At 50.3% G+C, this 16049-nt stretch overlaps 1 protein-coding gene across 7 annotated transcripts in view; it reads right to left on the bottom strand.

Annotated features, from left to right (window-relative positions):
- Window positions 1–848: 848 nt before the first annotated feature.
- The window catches only part of LOC117401727 (IQ motif and SEC7 domain-containing protein 2-like), a 54657-nt gene continuing 39456 nt past the window's right edge, over window positions 849–16049 (bottom strand). For 4 of the 7 annotated variants that reach the window (XM_059019939.1, XM_059019940.1, XM_059019941.1 and 1 more), the window contains 13 exons: window positions 14403–14706; window positions 12971–13330; window positions 11449–12494; window positions 11161–11322; window positions 10588–10710; window positions 10067–10233; window positions 9827–9966; window positions 9510–9635; window positions 9122–9221; window positions 8815–8976; window positions 8495–8689; window positions 7311–7360; window positions 849–6178 (listed from right to left, as the gene is read on the bottom strand). In XM_059019939.1, coding sequence (XP_058875922.1) covers window positions 4883–6178; window positions 7311–7360; window positions 8495–8689; window positions 8815–8976; window positions 9122–9221; window positions 9510–9635; window positions 9827–9966; window positions 10067–10233; window positions 10588–10710; window positions 11161–11322; window positions 11449–12494; window positions 12971–13330; window positions 14403–14706 — 4231 coding nt within the window. In that variant the 3' untranslated portion in view covers window positions 849–4882. Of the gene's footprint in view, window positions 6179–7310; window positions 7361–8494; window positions 8690–8814; window positions 8977–9121; window positions 9222–9509; window positions 9636–9826; window positions 9967–10066; window positions 10234–10587; window positions 10711–11160; window positions 11323–11448; window positions 12495–12970; window positions 13331–13662; window positions 13730–13961; window positions 14029–14402; window positions 14707–16049 lie in introns of those variants that run through there. The other 3 variants (XM_059019943.1, XM_059019944.1, XM_059019945.1) reach the window with 3 other exon arrangements.

The following is a 16049-nucleotide window of genomic DNA, read 5'->3' as shown; positions in this document are numbered from 1 at the left end:
AGCCTCACTGTGTGCTGGGCAGAGCCTCTCTGTGTGCTGGGCAGAGCCCCGCTGTGTGCTGGGCAGAGCCTCGCTGTGTGCTGGGCAGAGCCTCACTGTGTGCTGGGCAGAGCCTCTCTGTGTGCTGGGCAGAGCCCCGCTGTGTGCTGGGCAGAGCCTCGCTGTGTGCTGGGCAGAGCCTCACTGTGCTGTCCTGTACACGGGGCAATGCTGGGACGGGAACACACTGTCAAACCCAGCAGAACTACAGCAGCCCAGCGTATATATGAGGTTTTGCACGTTTTACAAAGTCAGAGTTTCTGTTTTGTGCTGATAATGTTTTACAAGAAACAGACATTTTAAACTTAACAAACAACTTTCATTAAAAAGCTATTTTTAAAACCATAATGGGGGACTGTTTTGGTCAGTTTTCAAACACACCTTGCAAATAATATGTAAAAAAAAACACAAAAAATAAAACGCGAGCAAACCATTTTTTTTTTGACAGCAATAATTTTTTTTTATAATCTCAGAAGCATTAAATATTCACATTATTTCTTTATATATACAAATAAAATCCCTTATATATTTCATATATTTTTCTTAATAATAACAACGATAATAATCATTTTAATAACAATAACTCCTCCCACATGTAGAACTTTATAACAATTTCTCTTTTTTTTTGCTTCACAGTAACAAGTAATAAAAAAAAAAAATAATAATAATAATAATAATGGTTCAGCCCAGAGCCCACTTTTACACACACGCACACCCTCCTGAAACATGGAGACATGGTACAGCCCATTTCAAAGTCACTATTCCGTGTGTCCTGGCTGTAGACACTATATAATTATAGACACTATATATAAGTTTTTAGTTTTTTTTAGTTTTTTTTTCATGCTGTGACGTCACTCTGGACAAACAATACAGAGATTACCAGAAACGAGGGTGACAACAGAATCAAACTCACTGCCTCTCTCACGGTCCCTCAGCTCTAACCACTGAGCCACACTCCCCCCCCCCCCCCGCATCTCAGCTCTAACCACTAAACTGGACCACTCCCTCTCTCTCTCCCAGTTCCTTCTCAGCTCTCACCACTAGACCAGGCCACACTGCCTCCCTCTCTCCAAGTCCCTCCTCAGCTCTCACCACTAGACCCGGCCACACTGCCTCCCTCTCTCCCAGTTCCTCCTCAGCTCTCACCACTAGACCAGGCCACACTGCCTCCCTCTCTCCCAGTCCCTCCTCAGCTCTCACCACTAGACCAGGCCACACTCCCTCCCTCTCTCCCAGTCCCTCCTCAGCTCACCACTAGACTGAGCCACACTGCTTTCAAAACTATTAGGACATGTGTTACTGGATTCTTTACAAACGCCATGCCCGCGGGTAGCTTCACAACCTTGTTATACAAACCAGTGCTTGGTTGCAATGCACTGAAAGAGGTGACCGACGCTGTCACCCCACGGCTGTAAAACACTCCAATGAAAATATTATCAGAGTGTAGGCTGACCAAACTGATCCCTTAGTTTGTTACAGTTGAGGTCTCAATATTACTGGAGCAAAAATACATTATTCAGAGAGAGAGAGAGAGAAAGAGAGGGAGAGAGAGAGAGAAAGGGGGATGGAGAGAGAGAGAGAGAGAGAGAGAGATGGAGGACTTTTTTTTAATCTGCTGTCAAATGAGCCACAACATCAAAGCAAAATAAAGCCCAAAGCAGCGCAGTACAAAGTTAATGAGGGTCATTACTCTGTGCAAAACCACAAAACTTCATCAATAATAATAATAATAATAATAATAGATTAAAAAAATAAAAATAGTACATAACATCGCTAGAAATATAATAATAGTAATAATAATAATAATAATAATAATAATAATAATAATCCCCAGTAATATTTCACAAAGCAACCACACACACTCCTAGCCCCTCATGTACAATCGCGGTTCGAGAATGTTATATATATTTATATTTATATGTATAGTTACATTTACCATTTTTCAGCAGTAAGAATAGTTCATTTCTTTTCAATAATATATTCATAATAACAATAATAATAATAACAATAATAATCATTTGAATGACAACAATATCAGTTGCAGTAATAATATTAATAAGAAGAAGAATATACGAATCAATAATAACACTGATGGACTCCTGCAGGAAAATGACTCTCCATTGTAAACCCTTTTCCTGGAGTGACGATTCTCTGGTCCTGACACCTCCATAGAAAGCAGTAACAAAGCACAATACATGACAGTACCCTGCAGTGCCTCGCTTTTACAATTGGGTCCAGCAGTTAAAGAAAAGGGCTTGATGCCAGAAGGGGGCCGGTGGTTGAAATCCCAAAAAACTGTGTGTGAGCCTGAGCAAGTCACTGAACCTCCTTGTGCTCCGTCCTTCGGAGACGTCAAACAAACGAGGTCCTATTGGAAGTGACTCTGCAGCAGCCACTGACTCCCTGTGTGTGTGTGTGTGTGTGACCCTGAGCAAGTCACTGAACCTCCTTGTGCTGCATCCTTCACAGGATACGTCAAACAAACGAGGTCCTATTGGAAGTGACTCTGCAGCAGCAGCAGCAGTTGAAGATTCATACTTCCCCCCCACCCCCAGTCTATGGGAGTCGCTTTGGATAAAAGCGTCTGCTGAATGACTCAATAATAATAATAATAATAATAATAATAATAATAATAATAATAATAATAATAAAGTATGGACCAACGCTGCACATGTTATAACAAATATCTCTTGCTTCCTAATAAATATTCCATTGATAACTACTTTAATCATGACATGGAACATTGTTCTGGATATTCCTTACAGTTCCATTGGTATTAATAACATTGTAATTATCATTTATTTAGAAGAAGAAACGAGCCATGTTTTTTATTGCCATATCTTTAAAAGTATTACATGTTGTGTATTTGTATTTATTGTAGGTTGAATGTATCTTTGTTATATATATATATATATATATATGTATATATATATATATATATATATATATATATATATATATATATATATATATATATCCAATCCAGTGTATCATTTTGTAATAAGCGTTCAATAAAAATTATAAATGAGGAAAAAAAATCTCATTCTTTTTTTTTTTTTTAGCTCTGATACACTCTCTAGATACACTCTCTCATTCTCACATCCTGGGGACCGTTTTAAAAAGTTTAAAACAAACCCTGTGTGGCCTCAACAGCCCTCTCAGGTTCACAGCTAAAACCAACGATTCCATTAACCTGCCCCCTGCAGCACGCTGCCGCCCCCTACTGGAGGTAAGAAACACACCGTTAAAAGATTCTGCATTCTACTGCATCCCCCGCTATCTAGAATGAACTCAGCTTGCTTCATAAAGTGGATTGAAAGCTACTGAATAATGTGAACATATTGAATTACACACCAGCGCTTTGTAGCTTTTCCAGATACTTCACGAAAAAAAATGACAAATTGAAACAATGTGACATTTTGAAATCTAACATGAAATACTGCTGTACTGCTATTATGGCTTCTGGTAGACTCGGGCAATATCATTCTGTAGTTTCTTTGATGTTAAATACAATTTTAGGTGCTGTAAAACCTGTTAGTTGCTGGGTTGCTGAATGGACTTTAGGGAAAGTGCAGGGAAAGCCACATTAGCAGGGGGACAGTGTTTGGCACATACTGTGAGCTGCTCCCTGGAGACACTGTTTGGCACAGGACAGTATTTGGCATCTGCCCGGTTGAAGATTCGATTAGAAAAAGTCATTAGGGAGGCCGGCAGGCAGGCAGGCAGCTCCCAGTCTGATACTGGGAAGGAGATGAGAGGGAGTTGGTTTCAGACTGGTTTCAGCGCTATCAGTCTCATCAGTTTGGTTTCGAAACTTTTCTTTTTTTTTGGTTTAGAAAAACGGTAACCCTTGTTTTTTCTTTTGAATCAGTTTCGAGTTCTTGCGTTGCAATCCTGTTCCATCAAGTTCTGCTCCAAAAAAAATACAGTTTCTCTTTCGTTTGACGAGACGCAATGCAAAAAAAAGACTTCCTTTGATCCCTGTCCGTGTGTGTGTGTGTGCGCACGCATGTGCGTGTGTGTGTCAGTGTGTGTGTGTGTGTGTCAGTGTGTATGTGTGTCAGTGTGTATGTGTGTGTGGGTGTGTGCACGCGAGTGCGTGTGTGAGAGTGTGTGTGTGTGAGCGTGTGTCAGTGTGTGTGTGTGAGCGTGTCACTGTGTGTGTGTGTGTGTGTGTGTGTATGCGTGTGAGTGTGTGCACGCAAGTGCGTGTGTGAGTGTGTGTGTGTGTCAGTGTGTATGTGTGTATGTGTCAGTGTGTATGTGTCAGTGTGTATGTGTAAGCGTGTGTGTGTGTCTTTCTGTTCTTGTTTTAAATGGTGGTGTTTGTTCTCTCTCTCTTTCTCTCTTTCATTAGTGTGTGGTGTCACTCTGGGCTGGTGAACCCAGCTGCTCCTTGTTCCTTGTCTCCAGTTTGAAGCTGTGTCTTGGTTGAAGCCACAGATAGTCATCAATGGCAATGCAGCACAGACAGACAGACAGACAGACAGACAGACAGACAGGCAGGCAGGCAGGCAGGCAGGCAGACAGGCAGGCAGGCAGGCAGGCAGACAGCGGCACCACTGTGGCAATGGTTCTGTGCTTGAGGGGCAATGGTAGGGCAACTCTTCCTCTTTCTCCTCCTCCCTCTCAATCTCACACCACAAGTTCTGATGTCATGACTAGGCTTGGACTTCTCTTCCTCTCCTCTCCTCCTCTCTCTCCCCTCTCTGTCCTCTCCTCTCTCTTCCCTCCCCTCTCTCCTCTCTCCCCCTCACTCCTGACTCTCTCCCCTCTCTCTCTCCTCTCTCCCCTCACTCCCCCCTCTCTCTCCCCTCTCTCCCCCTCACTCCACACTCCCCTCCTACACCACAGTGCTGATGCGGTTTATTGGCTTGGATTTCCCGCTGCCCCCAGTCCCCGCCCCTCCCGGCCCCGCCCCCTGGCCCTGTTGTGATTGGCCGGGGTGCTGGGGTGGGAGTGGCGAGAGCGGGGTGAGCGGGATGGAGGGAGGGGGGAGCGGGGAGTGGGGTGGGGGAGGGGGGATGGAGGAGAGGGAGGGATACTGGGAGACATACTGGTGATGCTGGGCCACCTGCTGCTGCTGCTGCTGCTGCTGGGCAAGGGCGTGCACGGCATGCTGGGATTGGACAAGGTGCCGGGGGTGATGGGAAGACGCTGAGACCGGCACAGCAGCGCCCCCGGTGGTGAATATGAACTGCTGCGGGGGGTGAGATGGCTGAGGGTTCTGGGAGTTTGATTTGGGTCTCTGGAGAGGGTGCTGGGAGTGGAGCAGCTGCTGAACTGGGTAGGGGGAGTACTGGGGGAGGGGGGAGTGCAGAGGGGGAGGGGGTAGGGGGGAGTGCAGAGGGGGAGGGGGCACAGGGGAGTGCGGGCTGCCCATGGACAGGGCGGAGAGGTTGGTGTAGCGGCCGTGGAGGGCATGCTGGGACAGCTGGGAGAGCTGGGAGTGAGGGCCGTGTTGAGAGCCAGACTGGGGGCCACGCTTGGACAGGGAGCCCCTCTGGAGGGTGTGGTGTGAGGGGTGTGAGGGGTGTGATGGGTGGGAGGGGTGAGAGGGATGAGAGGGATGAGAGGGATGAGAGGGATGAGAGGGGTGGGCGGGGTGGGACGGAGGGGGCGGGGCTTGTCCGGGGGGCGGGGCCTGCACGTGGTATCTATGGTGATGGTGGTAGGGGGGAGGCGGCTGGCTCACGCTCACCCCCCCGGAGGCCTGAGCCAGCGAGACGCTGTGACAGTACTGAGCGTGCAGGGCCTGGATCTTCGACTGCCCACCTTCGCACGACCCCAGGGAGGAGGGGCTGTGAGGGGGGGGGCCCCCTGTGGTGGGGGGGGGGTACGGGGGCCGGGTAGTGCGGTCCCGGCGGGATGAGGGGGGCCGGTTTGGGGCGCTTGGACCCGAAGAGGGAGCCCAGGAAGGAGCTGGGCAGGGAGCTGGAGGTGTTGTTGGTACCGGGGCCGGGCGCACTGCTGATCCCCGTGCTGGAGGTGCTGGTGCTGGGCAGGCCCGCCGGGATGGGTCGGTGCAGGCGGGGTACTCGTCAGGGGGAGAGAAGCAGCTCCCTGGGGGGCCCGGGGGGGGGTGGTGGGGCGGCAGAAACCGCTGGTGGTGAGGATGAGGGCTGCTAATAATGGAGCCCTGAGAGAGGAGAGAAGGGAGAGGAGTGGAGGAGAGAGAGGGGAGGAGAGAGAGGGGAGACGAGGGGGGGGGGACGAGAGGAGAGGGGGAGAGGAGAGGAGAGAGGGGAGGGGAGAGGAGGAGAGAGGGGAAGGGGAGAAAGGAGGAGGGAGGGGAGAAGAGAGAGGGGAGAGGGGAGAGGAGGGGAGAGGAGAGGAGGGCGTGGAGGGGAGAGGAGGAGAGAGGGGAAGGGGAGAAAGGAGGAGGGAGAAGAGAGGGGAAGGGGAGAAAGGAGGAGGGAGAAGAGAGGGAAGAGGAGGGGAAGCGAGAGGGGAGGGGAGGGGAGGGGAGAGGAGGGGAGGGGAGGGGGGGAGAGAGAGACAGGAACAGGGTTAAAAATACATTTACATTTGCATTCAATGTCAGATCAAAAACAGCACAGTTTCTTCTAATTGTCAAACTGTGTTGCCATCAATCCACGCACTGCAGAGTCCCCTTAAAACAAGAGCGCCCCTGAACAGAGGGGCAGGAGACCCCGACCGGAAGAGCACCCCTGAACAGAGGGGCAGGAGACCCCGACCGGAAGAGCACCCCTGAACAGAGGGGCAGGAGACCCCCACTGGAAGAGCACCCCTGAACAGAGGGGCAGGAGACCCCGACTGGAAGAGCACCCCTGATCAGAGGGGCAGGAGACCCCGACTAGAAGTGTGAAGTGGGGTCCTGGGAGGGAGTTCCAGAGCAGGCCTGTCTATAAGCCATTATCCTGCAGGTTTCATTCGACTTCATGAAGCAAAATGTGTTCATTCTGCAGGGTGATGATGCAAAACTATTGGCCAGGGCTGTATAAAAACAGTTTGGACAGCTCTGTTATAAATGATCATGCTCGAATTTCCTAGCTCATTAAGATTGCTTTCCTGGTCTTTTACACAGAACTGTACAAGCACCGTGCCGCCCTCTACAGGCGCTGAGGCGTTACTGCAATCTCAACCAGCTTCTGTCCATGCAGGAGCAATCATGCAAAGCAATATAAATGAAGTGGGGCTGCATGACCCTGACACGGCACAGAAAACCAACCACAGCTCAAATAAACACACAGGGAGGAACCACGCGACACTGCATGCCGGGGGAGGAGGACACAGACACCCCCACTTACTTCAATGGTGCTGTCCAGTGATCCCACGCTGTTCCTGCGGCCTCGCTTGCCTGTGCCCAATCAGGGGAGAGGAACGTTAGGGCGGGGCCTCACACACGGGCCAATCAGAGAGAGGAGTGGGTGTGGCAATCTGTACTCTGTATTCGAGTTCACTGTTGTGCAAGTATGAACACCCTCACCTGCTATAACGCGCACTACTTTGAAAATGACTTCAGACCCAAGTAGCGAAGGGATGCCTACGATAAGAACGTTTTCAGTCTTGACTTAAAAACTGTAATGGTCCCAGCTTCCCTGATGAAAGAAGGAAGGGCATCCCATAATTTAGGAGCTCTATAAGAAAAAGCCCTCCCTCCTCCCGTGTTGATTTTGTTGACCCGAGGAATAACCAGCAGCCCCACAGCCTGTGATCTCAGAGTGTGGTTTGGAAGATAAGTTAACAACGAAATCTTCAAATCTATTCTATACTGCACAGGGAGCCAGTGTAAGGAGGCTAAAACGGGGGTAATAGGTTCACATTTCCTGGTTTTAGTCACATTTCTAGCAGCTGGTATTGTGAACGAGCTGCATGCGGGATACCACACGTTTTGGGATACTACAGAGAAGTGCATTACAGTAACCAATTCTAGATGAAACAAAGGCATGCCTTAATCTCTCGGCATTAGATACAGAAATAATTAGTCAAAGTTTGGCTATATTTCTCAAATGGTAAAAAGATACTTTTGTAACTTCCCTAATATGAGTCTCAAATGGTAGATCAGGATCAAAGATGACCCCAAAATATTTCACTTCAAGTTTAAGATTTAATGAGAGATTACTAGGGTCGAGCTCATGAAATCTCACGTTTTGTTTTACCCAGTGTCCCCTCTGCTGCAGTAACCCTCAAAAGCCACAAGGTGGAGCCAGAGGGTTGGAACCCAGGCCTCCAGAGGAAGGTGAGAGGCTACTGAATTAGCCCTCTGTCTGTCTGTCTCTGTCTGTCTGTCTGCACCACCTAGCCTCCCCAGATTGGAACCCAGGCCTCCAGAGGAAGGTTAGTTATCAAACATTGTACATAATAATATTTACATATAGTATAGCGATCCTATTTTTATTTTTTTCATCAATATGAAGAGAAAGTGCCAGCGGTGCCTGCCTGTGTGTGTGTGTGTTTCCAATGTAAAAAACTCCGCCCACTTTGCTCTTACCTGTCTCTGATAGGTCCCTGAGGGAGGAGCTCAACGCTGTGCGCTTAAGCCCCTCCCCTGTGGCATAGCTGTCGTCCAGACTGGGCCGGCTCAGGGTTCCATTCACCGTCTCGTTGTTCTTGACCCCGCCCCCCATCACAGGCCCCGCCCCCGTCAGGCTGGGACGCATTACTCCCTTCTGCTTCTCCAGCTCGGCTGTGATTGGAGGGAGAACACAGTGACATCATCATCATCATCATCATCAGAGAGCACTGACTGTGTGTCTGTCTGTCTGTTTGTATAATTATCTGCCTGTCTGTCTGTCCTCCCAGTACACTCACACTCCACTCTGTACTTCTCCATCTCCTGCACCTCGGCCGCGCTCTCTCTCAGGTCGCTGGAGAAGCGGGTGCGGTCCTGCTGGCTGGGAGCGTTGAAGATAATCAGGACCTTCCTCTCCCCCCCGGGGATGGAGGAGGTGAGCCTGATACCGTGAGCGTAGTCTGGGGAGAGACGGGGGGAAGAGAGGGGGTTAGAGACCCATACAGTACAATACAGTACAGCACAATACAGTATAGCACAATACAGTACAGTACAGTACAGTACAGCACTGGGACTCTGGGGATACGGCCCCACACATATTCTTACAGGAGTTTTGGAACAGGTGGACCTGCATCTCCACCAATGGGAAGGACTGTCGGAAGCTGTAGGTCACCGAGGTCTTCTTCTTCTGGAAGATCTTCGTCACCTGAAACACAGGAGAAAGTTCAGACGGCAGCGCAGAAGCAGAATGCATCCCAACATGATTGGCAACCTCATAACTGTATTCCAGTGTATTGTACTGTACTGTATTGCAGTGTACTGTACTGTACTGTATTGCAGTGTATTGTACTGTACTGTATTGCAGTGTATTATACTGTATTGCAGTGTACTGTACTGTACTTGTACTTGTACTGTATTGCAGTGTCTTGTATTGTACTGTACTCTACTGTACTGTATTGCAGTGTACTGTACTGCAGTGCAGTGCCCCCCTCACCACGAGCAGGTCGTTGAAAAGGAACACCTCTCTCTGGTGCACCCCTGTCCTCTGGGGTCGGTTGGGGTCGGGCACCTCGTACAGTTGACAGCAGCACACCAGCCGACGGTGAGGGAGAGACAGGACCTGAGTGAGAGAGAGGGAGAGAAGAAAACAGTCAGAGAGGCTGAATGTAAACCAGCAGTACCAGTGAGGGATGCTGGGAGCTGTAGTTTTTTTAACATGATGCTATTGTTTCACTGCAGCAGACAGTGCATAAAAGTGTTTGCACTACAGCTCCCAGCATGCCCCCAGTACCAGCATTACCAGTGTCTCACCGGCTTCTTTCCCACGATGACTCTCTCCACCGCCTGCACTTGAGACACGTGGTCATCGTTGGTGCGCAGCTCCCACTTCTGAATGCGCTGGTAAATACCCAGCAGGAGATCACGAGGAATATCCTGACCATTGTCAACCCCTGAGAGAGGAGAGAGAGAGAGAGAGAGAGAGAGGAGAGGGTGAGAGTGAGTGTAATAATGAGTGTGAGTGTCAGAGAGTATTAACCCTGCGCTCCTCACCTCTGAGGTTCTTGATGAAGTCGTCGAGCTTCATCTTCCTCTCAGCCTTGACGCTCGGGCTGTACATGTCAGTGTTGAGGAGGATGATGGCGAAGGCCAGGATGAAGATTGTGTCGGGGTTCTGGAACTGCCTGATGAGCACGGGGTTACACACACAGTACCGCTGACTGAGGAGAGAACACACAATACAATCCACAGGGTTACACACACAGTATCGTTGACTGAGTGTGTGCTCTCATGTACAGGTAACAAGCTCAGGTGTGTCTTATTATTAAATGTCTAGCAAAGCCAGGAATGGAGGGGAGTGCTGTGTCGGGGGAGGCGGGGGGGTGCAGGTATTTCAGACAGGGTACCGTGGGAGATTTAGGGTTTGCTTTGTGCTGTGAGAGAGAGATAGTGAGGGACAGACAGACACACACACAGACAGACAGACAGGCAGGCAGGCAGGCAGGCAGACAGACACACAGACACACAGATAGACAGACAGACAGACAGACGCACACACAGACACACAGACTAACCTGAAAGCCTCGATGAGTCGCTCCACTTTCTGAGCCTCCCCCTGGACTCTGATCTGAGCCTGAAACTTCCTCAGAGCATCGTCCAGATCCATCCCAGAGAAATCCATCTCATCCACGACACAGCTGAGAGGAAAGAGAGAGGGGGAAGTTAGATAGGCAGTTAGATAGGCTTGCTGGTCCAGTGGTTAGAAAAAGGGTCTTGATACCAGGAGGTTCAAATCCCAGCTCAGCCACTGTGTGTGTGTGTGTGAGACCCTGAGCAAGTCACTTAACCTCCTTGTGCTCCGTCCTTCGGATGAGAAGTAAAACAAACAAGGTCCTATTGGAAGTGACTCTGCAGCAGCTGCAGCAGTTGTTGATGATGCAGGGTTCACCCCCCCTAGTCTCTGTAAGTCGCTTTGGATAACAGTGTCTGCTAAATGACTCATTAATAAGAAGAAGAAGAAGAAGAAGAAGAAGAAGAAGAAGAAGAAGAAGAAGTCTCCCACTATGAAATCCATCTCAACCACTACACAGCTCCCCCTCTCTCCTCTCTTCTCCTCCCCCTCTCTCCTCTCCTCTCCTCTCACTCACTCCAGTACATCCTTGTTGAATTGTTTCTGCCGGTTCCCCAGGAACTCTCCTATCATCTGCCTGCTCAGCCCCTTCCTCTCCAGGATGAAGTGAGCGATTCCCACGGGCGTGTCCGACACGAAGCCACGCTCGATCAGGTACTGGATCCCCTTCTCAGGCTTCCTGCGGAGAGAGACAGAGAGAGTGAGAGGGTGAGAGTGACAGAGAGAGTGAGAGGGTGACAGACACACTGACACACACACACACTGACACACACAAACTCACACACTCCCTCCCTGCCACGCTCACTTGTTGAAGAGGTTCAGTCCGATCCTGTACTGCCTCCTCTGCACCACGTCATTGTTGAACGCTGGCGAGTCCCAGCTGTGCCGGCTCTCCCGCTGGTAGGTCTGCTTGCCCAGGGGGGGCAGGGGCTCGCGCAGGCTGTCCCGGGACGAGGATCCTGAGCTGCAGTTGATGGTCTCATTGGAGTTGGTGGTGCTGTTCAGGGAGTCGTTGTCTCCGTCGGAGCAACAGGCCTCGCTGCTGGTGGCCGTCACGTTGTTCACGTTGTTCAGAACCGGGCCGCCCCCCCCGTTGTTGGGCCCGGCCCCCCCAGCGGGGGGCAGCACAGGCATCACTGGGAGAACCGGGAGCCCAGGCAGGCTGGCCGGGGGGTCAGGGTACTGGTGCTGGTGAGAGTGGTGGGAGTGGTTGGGGTGGTGAGACCGCCCCCCGGTGGCCCTGGCCTGCCCCTGCGGGCCTTGCCTGTGTTTCAGGGTGCCCTGTGGGGAGCCTCCCCCGGCTGGCTCCGGCTCATAGCCCAGCTGGCGGCTCAGGGAGCCCCGGTCGGAGCGGTCGCTCATGTCCACGGAGCTGTCGCTGGGGGGCTCGATGGTGAGAAGGGGCAGGTGCGCCCCTCGGAGTCTGTAGTCCCTGCACTCTGTACAGGGCGTGCTCCTGCGGCTCCCCTCCGTCTCCCGGCTGTCCTCCCTGCACCCCACCCCTCCTCCTCCGCCCCCCGGCCCCCAGTACTCTGTGTCCGTGCTGCTGGGGGCCCGGTCCAGGGAGAGGGGGGAGGAGGGCAGCCCGTCCTCCATGTACAGAGTCACGTCACTGTACGAGGTGGCTGTGCTGTCCTCGTGCTGCTGCTGCTGCCTGCTCCGGGAGGTCGGGTTCCCCCCCCAGACCCGTTCCCCTCCTACTCCTTCCTCTTCCTCCTCCTCTTCCTCCTCTTCTTCTTCCTCCTCCTCCACTCCGAATCCTTCCCCCTCTCCTCCCCCTGCCTCTCGGGGGTCTGTGTGGGAGGTGCGGCAGGTGAGCGCATCGTCGATGGAGTCTGCCAGGGACTTCACCTGGGAGAGAGTGAGAGACAGAGCGTGAGAGTGAAAAGGGACTGAGATACGCAGAGAGAGACAGAGTGAAACAGAGCAAGGGACAGAAAGAGAGAGACTCACAGTGGGAGTGAGACAGAGAGACAGAATGAGACACACACAGACAGACAGAGTGAGACACAGACAGAGAGACAGAATAAGACACACAGTGAGAGACACACAGACAGAGAGACACAGAGAGACAGTGAGACACGCACAGACAGAGAGACAGTGAGACACACACAGACAGAGAGACACAGTGAAACATGCACAAAAAGAGAGACACAGTGAGACACACACAGACATGTAAAGTGTGTCACACAGTGTGCGACAGGCCTCCACTACATATCCCCGTACGCAGGAATAATAAAATAAAATAAAATAAAATAAAATAAAATAAAATAAAATAAAATAAAATAAAATGAAATGACATGAAATTAAACAAAATAAAGTTCGACCTGCTTGGAGAAGCTGTCCTCCAGATCAGACATGTCGTTCCTGTACTCGGTGCCGGCTCCCCCCGCAGGGCTGTCAGGGTGCTGCATGTCCGCGGCTCCGGCTGCAGAGAGGCTGCTGGAGGGGTATTGCCCCTGCCCCTGCCCCTGCCCCTGCCCCTGCCCCTGCCCCTGCCCCTCGAAGGAGTACTGCAGCCGCATGTTTGACAGGATGATGCGTCGTGACATGCGGCTCTCGGAGGCGGAGCTGCGCAGGCGCTGGAAGTTCTTGTTCATGCGGTACTGCCGGAATGCCGTCTGGATCGTGCGCGCCGCCCGCCGGCTCAGGAAGTACCCGCCGTACTTGCGCTCCAGCATCTCAACCTGGGGAGAGGAGGAGGAGGAGGAGGGGGTCTTATAGTAAAAGCACAGCAGTGTGTAATACAGCACAGAGAGGTATGGTACAGCACAGGAGAGCATTGTAAAGCACAGAGAGGTGTGGTAAAGCATAGGGTAGGTAAGCATTGTATATTGTATGAGCTTCCATAACACACTCAACAATGCTACATTTAAAAATAGTAAGTTAATAAATCCAATGGGAAGCTTTTCCACTAGAGTTCTTTCTCAGTGTCTTCAATAGAAACACTAAAAGAAACTTCATAAATTCAATGACAAGCGTTTCCACTAGACGAGACTCCCCTCCCCTCTCTCCTCACCTTCTTATCCTGCAGATCAGTGGAGAGCTCATAGCTGTCAGGCACTGCTTTGGGTCGCTTGTTGTCCTCTCCCATCTCTCCCCTCCCCTCCTCTCCTCTCCCCTCTCTCCCCTCTCCCATCTCCCCTCTCTCCCCTCTCTCCTCACCTCCTTTCCTGCAGATCAGTGGAGAGCTCATAGCTGTCAGACATTGCTTTGGGTCGCTTGTTGTACTCTCCCATCTCCTCCCCTCCCCTCCTGTCCTCTCCCCTCTCTCCCCTCTCCCCTCTCCCATCTCCCCTCTCTCCCCTCTCTCCTCACCTTCTTATCCTGCAGATCAGTGGAGAGCTCATAGCTGTCAGACATTGCTTTGGGCCGCTTGTTGTCCTCTCCCATCTCCTCCCCTCCCCTCCTGTCCTCTCCCCTCTCTCCCCTCTCCCCTCTCCCATCTCCCCTCTCTCCCCTCTCTCCTCACCTTCTTATCCTGCAGATCAGTGGAGAGCTCATAGCTGTCAGACATTGCTTTGGGCCGCTTGTTGTCCTCTCCCATCTCCTCCCCTCCTCTCCTCTCCCCTCTCTCCCCTCTCCCATCTCCCCTCTCTCCTCACCTTCTTATCCTGCAGATCAGTGGAGAGCTCATAGCTGTCAGACATTGCTTTGGGCCGCTTGTTGTCCTCTCCCATCTCCTCCCCTCCCCGCCTGTCCTCTCCCCTCTCTCCCCTCTCCCCTCTCCCATCTCCCCTCTCTCCCCTCTCTCCTCACCTTCTTATCCTGCAGATCAGTGGAGAGCTCATAGCTGTCAGACATTGCTTTGGGCCGTTTGTTGTCCTCTTCCTGTTGCTTGCGCAGGGCCAGACTGGCCGGCTGGTGCCGGGTACGCTGTGACCAGGTCACGCTGGCAGGAGGGGGGGGCTGTGGGGGGGGATGGTGGTGGTGATGGTGGTGCTGTTGTGGGTGGGGGGGCACGGGAGGGCTGTTGTCATAGCGATCAGCGCGGAAAGGGGTCTGGCTGCAAGGGCTGTCCGAGAAGGTGCCTGTCTCCGTGTTCTGTGGCTCCCCCTCCACACTGCGGCACAGAAAGACAGACAGACAGACAGACAGACAGACAGACAGACAGACAGACAGACAGACAGACCACCAGGACACAGAGAAGAGAGGAGAGAAGAAAGGATTAATATGAGGAACCTGATCTTTTCTTTTAGTGCGAAACATCAAATGAATGACACGATTGTTGGTTTAATTTTTAAACAAACGTTTCCACTAGAAGTCTTTCTCAGTGTCTTCAATAGAAACACTAAAAGAAACTTCATAAATTCAACGGCAAACGTTTCCACTAGAAGTCTTTCTCAGTGTCTTCAATAGAAACACTAAAAGAAACTTCCTAAATTCAATGGCAAACGTTTCCACTAGAAGTCTTTCTCAGTGTCTTCAATAGAAACACTAAAAGAAACTTCATAAATTCAATGGCAAACGTTTCCACTAGACGTCTTTCTCAGTGTCTTCAATAAAAACACTAAAAGAAACTTAATAAATTCAATGGCAAACGTTTCCACTAGAAGTCTTTCTCAGCATCTTCAATAGAAACACTAAAAGAAACTTCATAAATTCAATGGTAAACGTTTCCACTTGAAGTCTTTCTCAGTGTCTTCAATAGAAACACTAAAATTAAATTATATTTACAAAGTTACTTTTTAGTGTTGAAGACACTGAGAAAGACTTCTAGTGGAAATTTTATATTATTAAAACAAAAGGCAGTTTCATGACCACAAACTTTATTTAATTTATAAAATATTTTTTTACAGAAACTCACGTAGCACAACCCTTTCAAATCCACTTTCTTCAGCAAAAGGAAAGGTGAAACGTGCGCTAATATTGCTGATGCAATGGATTCATAGGGAAGCATTGTAAAGCACAGAGAGATATGGTAAAGCATAGGGAAGCATTGTAAAGCACAGAGAGGTCTGGTAAAGCATATGGAAGCATTGTAAAGCACAGAGAGGTCTGGTAAAGCACAGGGGAGCATTGTAAAGCATAGAGAGGTCTGGTAAAGCATAGGGAAGCATTGTAAAGCACAGAGAGGTCTGGTAAAGCATAGGGAAGCATTGTAAAGCACAGAGAGGTCTGGTAAAGCATAGGGAAGCATTGTAAAGCACAGAGAGGTGTGGTAAAGCATAGGGAAGCATTGTAAAGCACAGAGAGGTCTGGTAAAGCATAAGGAAGCATTGTAAAGCACAGAGAGGTATGGTAAAGCATAGGGAAGCACTGTAAAGCACAGAGAGGTCTGGTAAAGCATAAGGAAGCACTGTAAAGCACAGAGAGGTCTGGTAAAGTATATTAATAAATAGGGTAAATTAACCATTATAAAAGTGTCCCATAAAAAGCACAACAAAATGTAATTAAGCACTGCTA

The sequence above is a fragment of the Acipenser ruthenus genome, unplaced genomic scaffold, assembly GCF_902713425.1.
Source record: "Acipenser ruthenus unplaced genomic scaffold, fAciRut3.2 maternal haplotype, whole genome shotgun sequence".
Classification (NCBI taxonomy): Eukaryota; Metazoa; Chordata; class Actinopteri; order Acipenseriformes; family Acipenseridae; genus Acipenser; species Acipenser ruthenus.
This window is presented reverse-complemented; position numbering and strand designations above follow the sequence as displayed.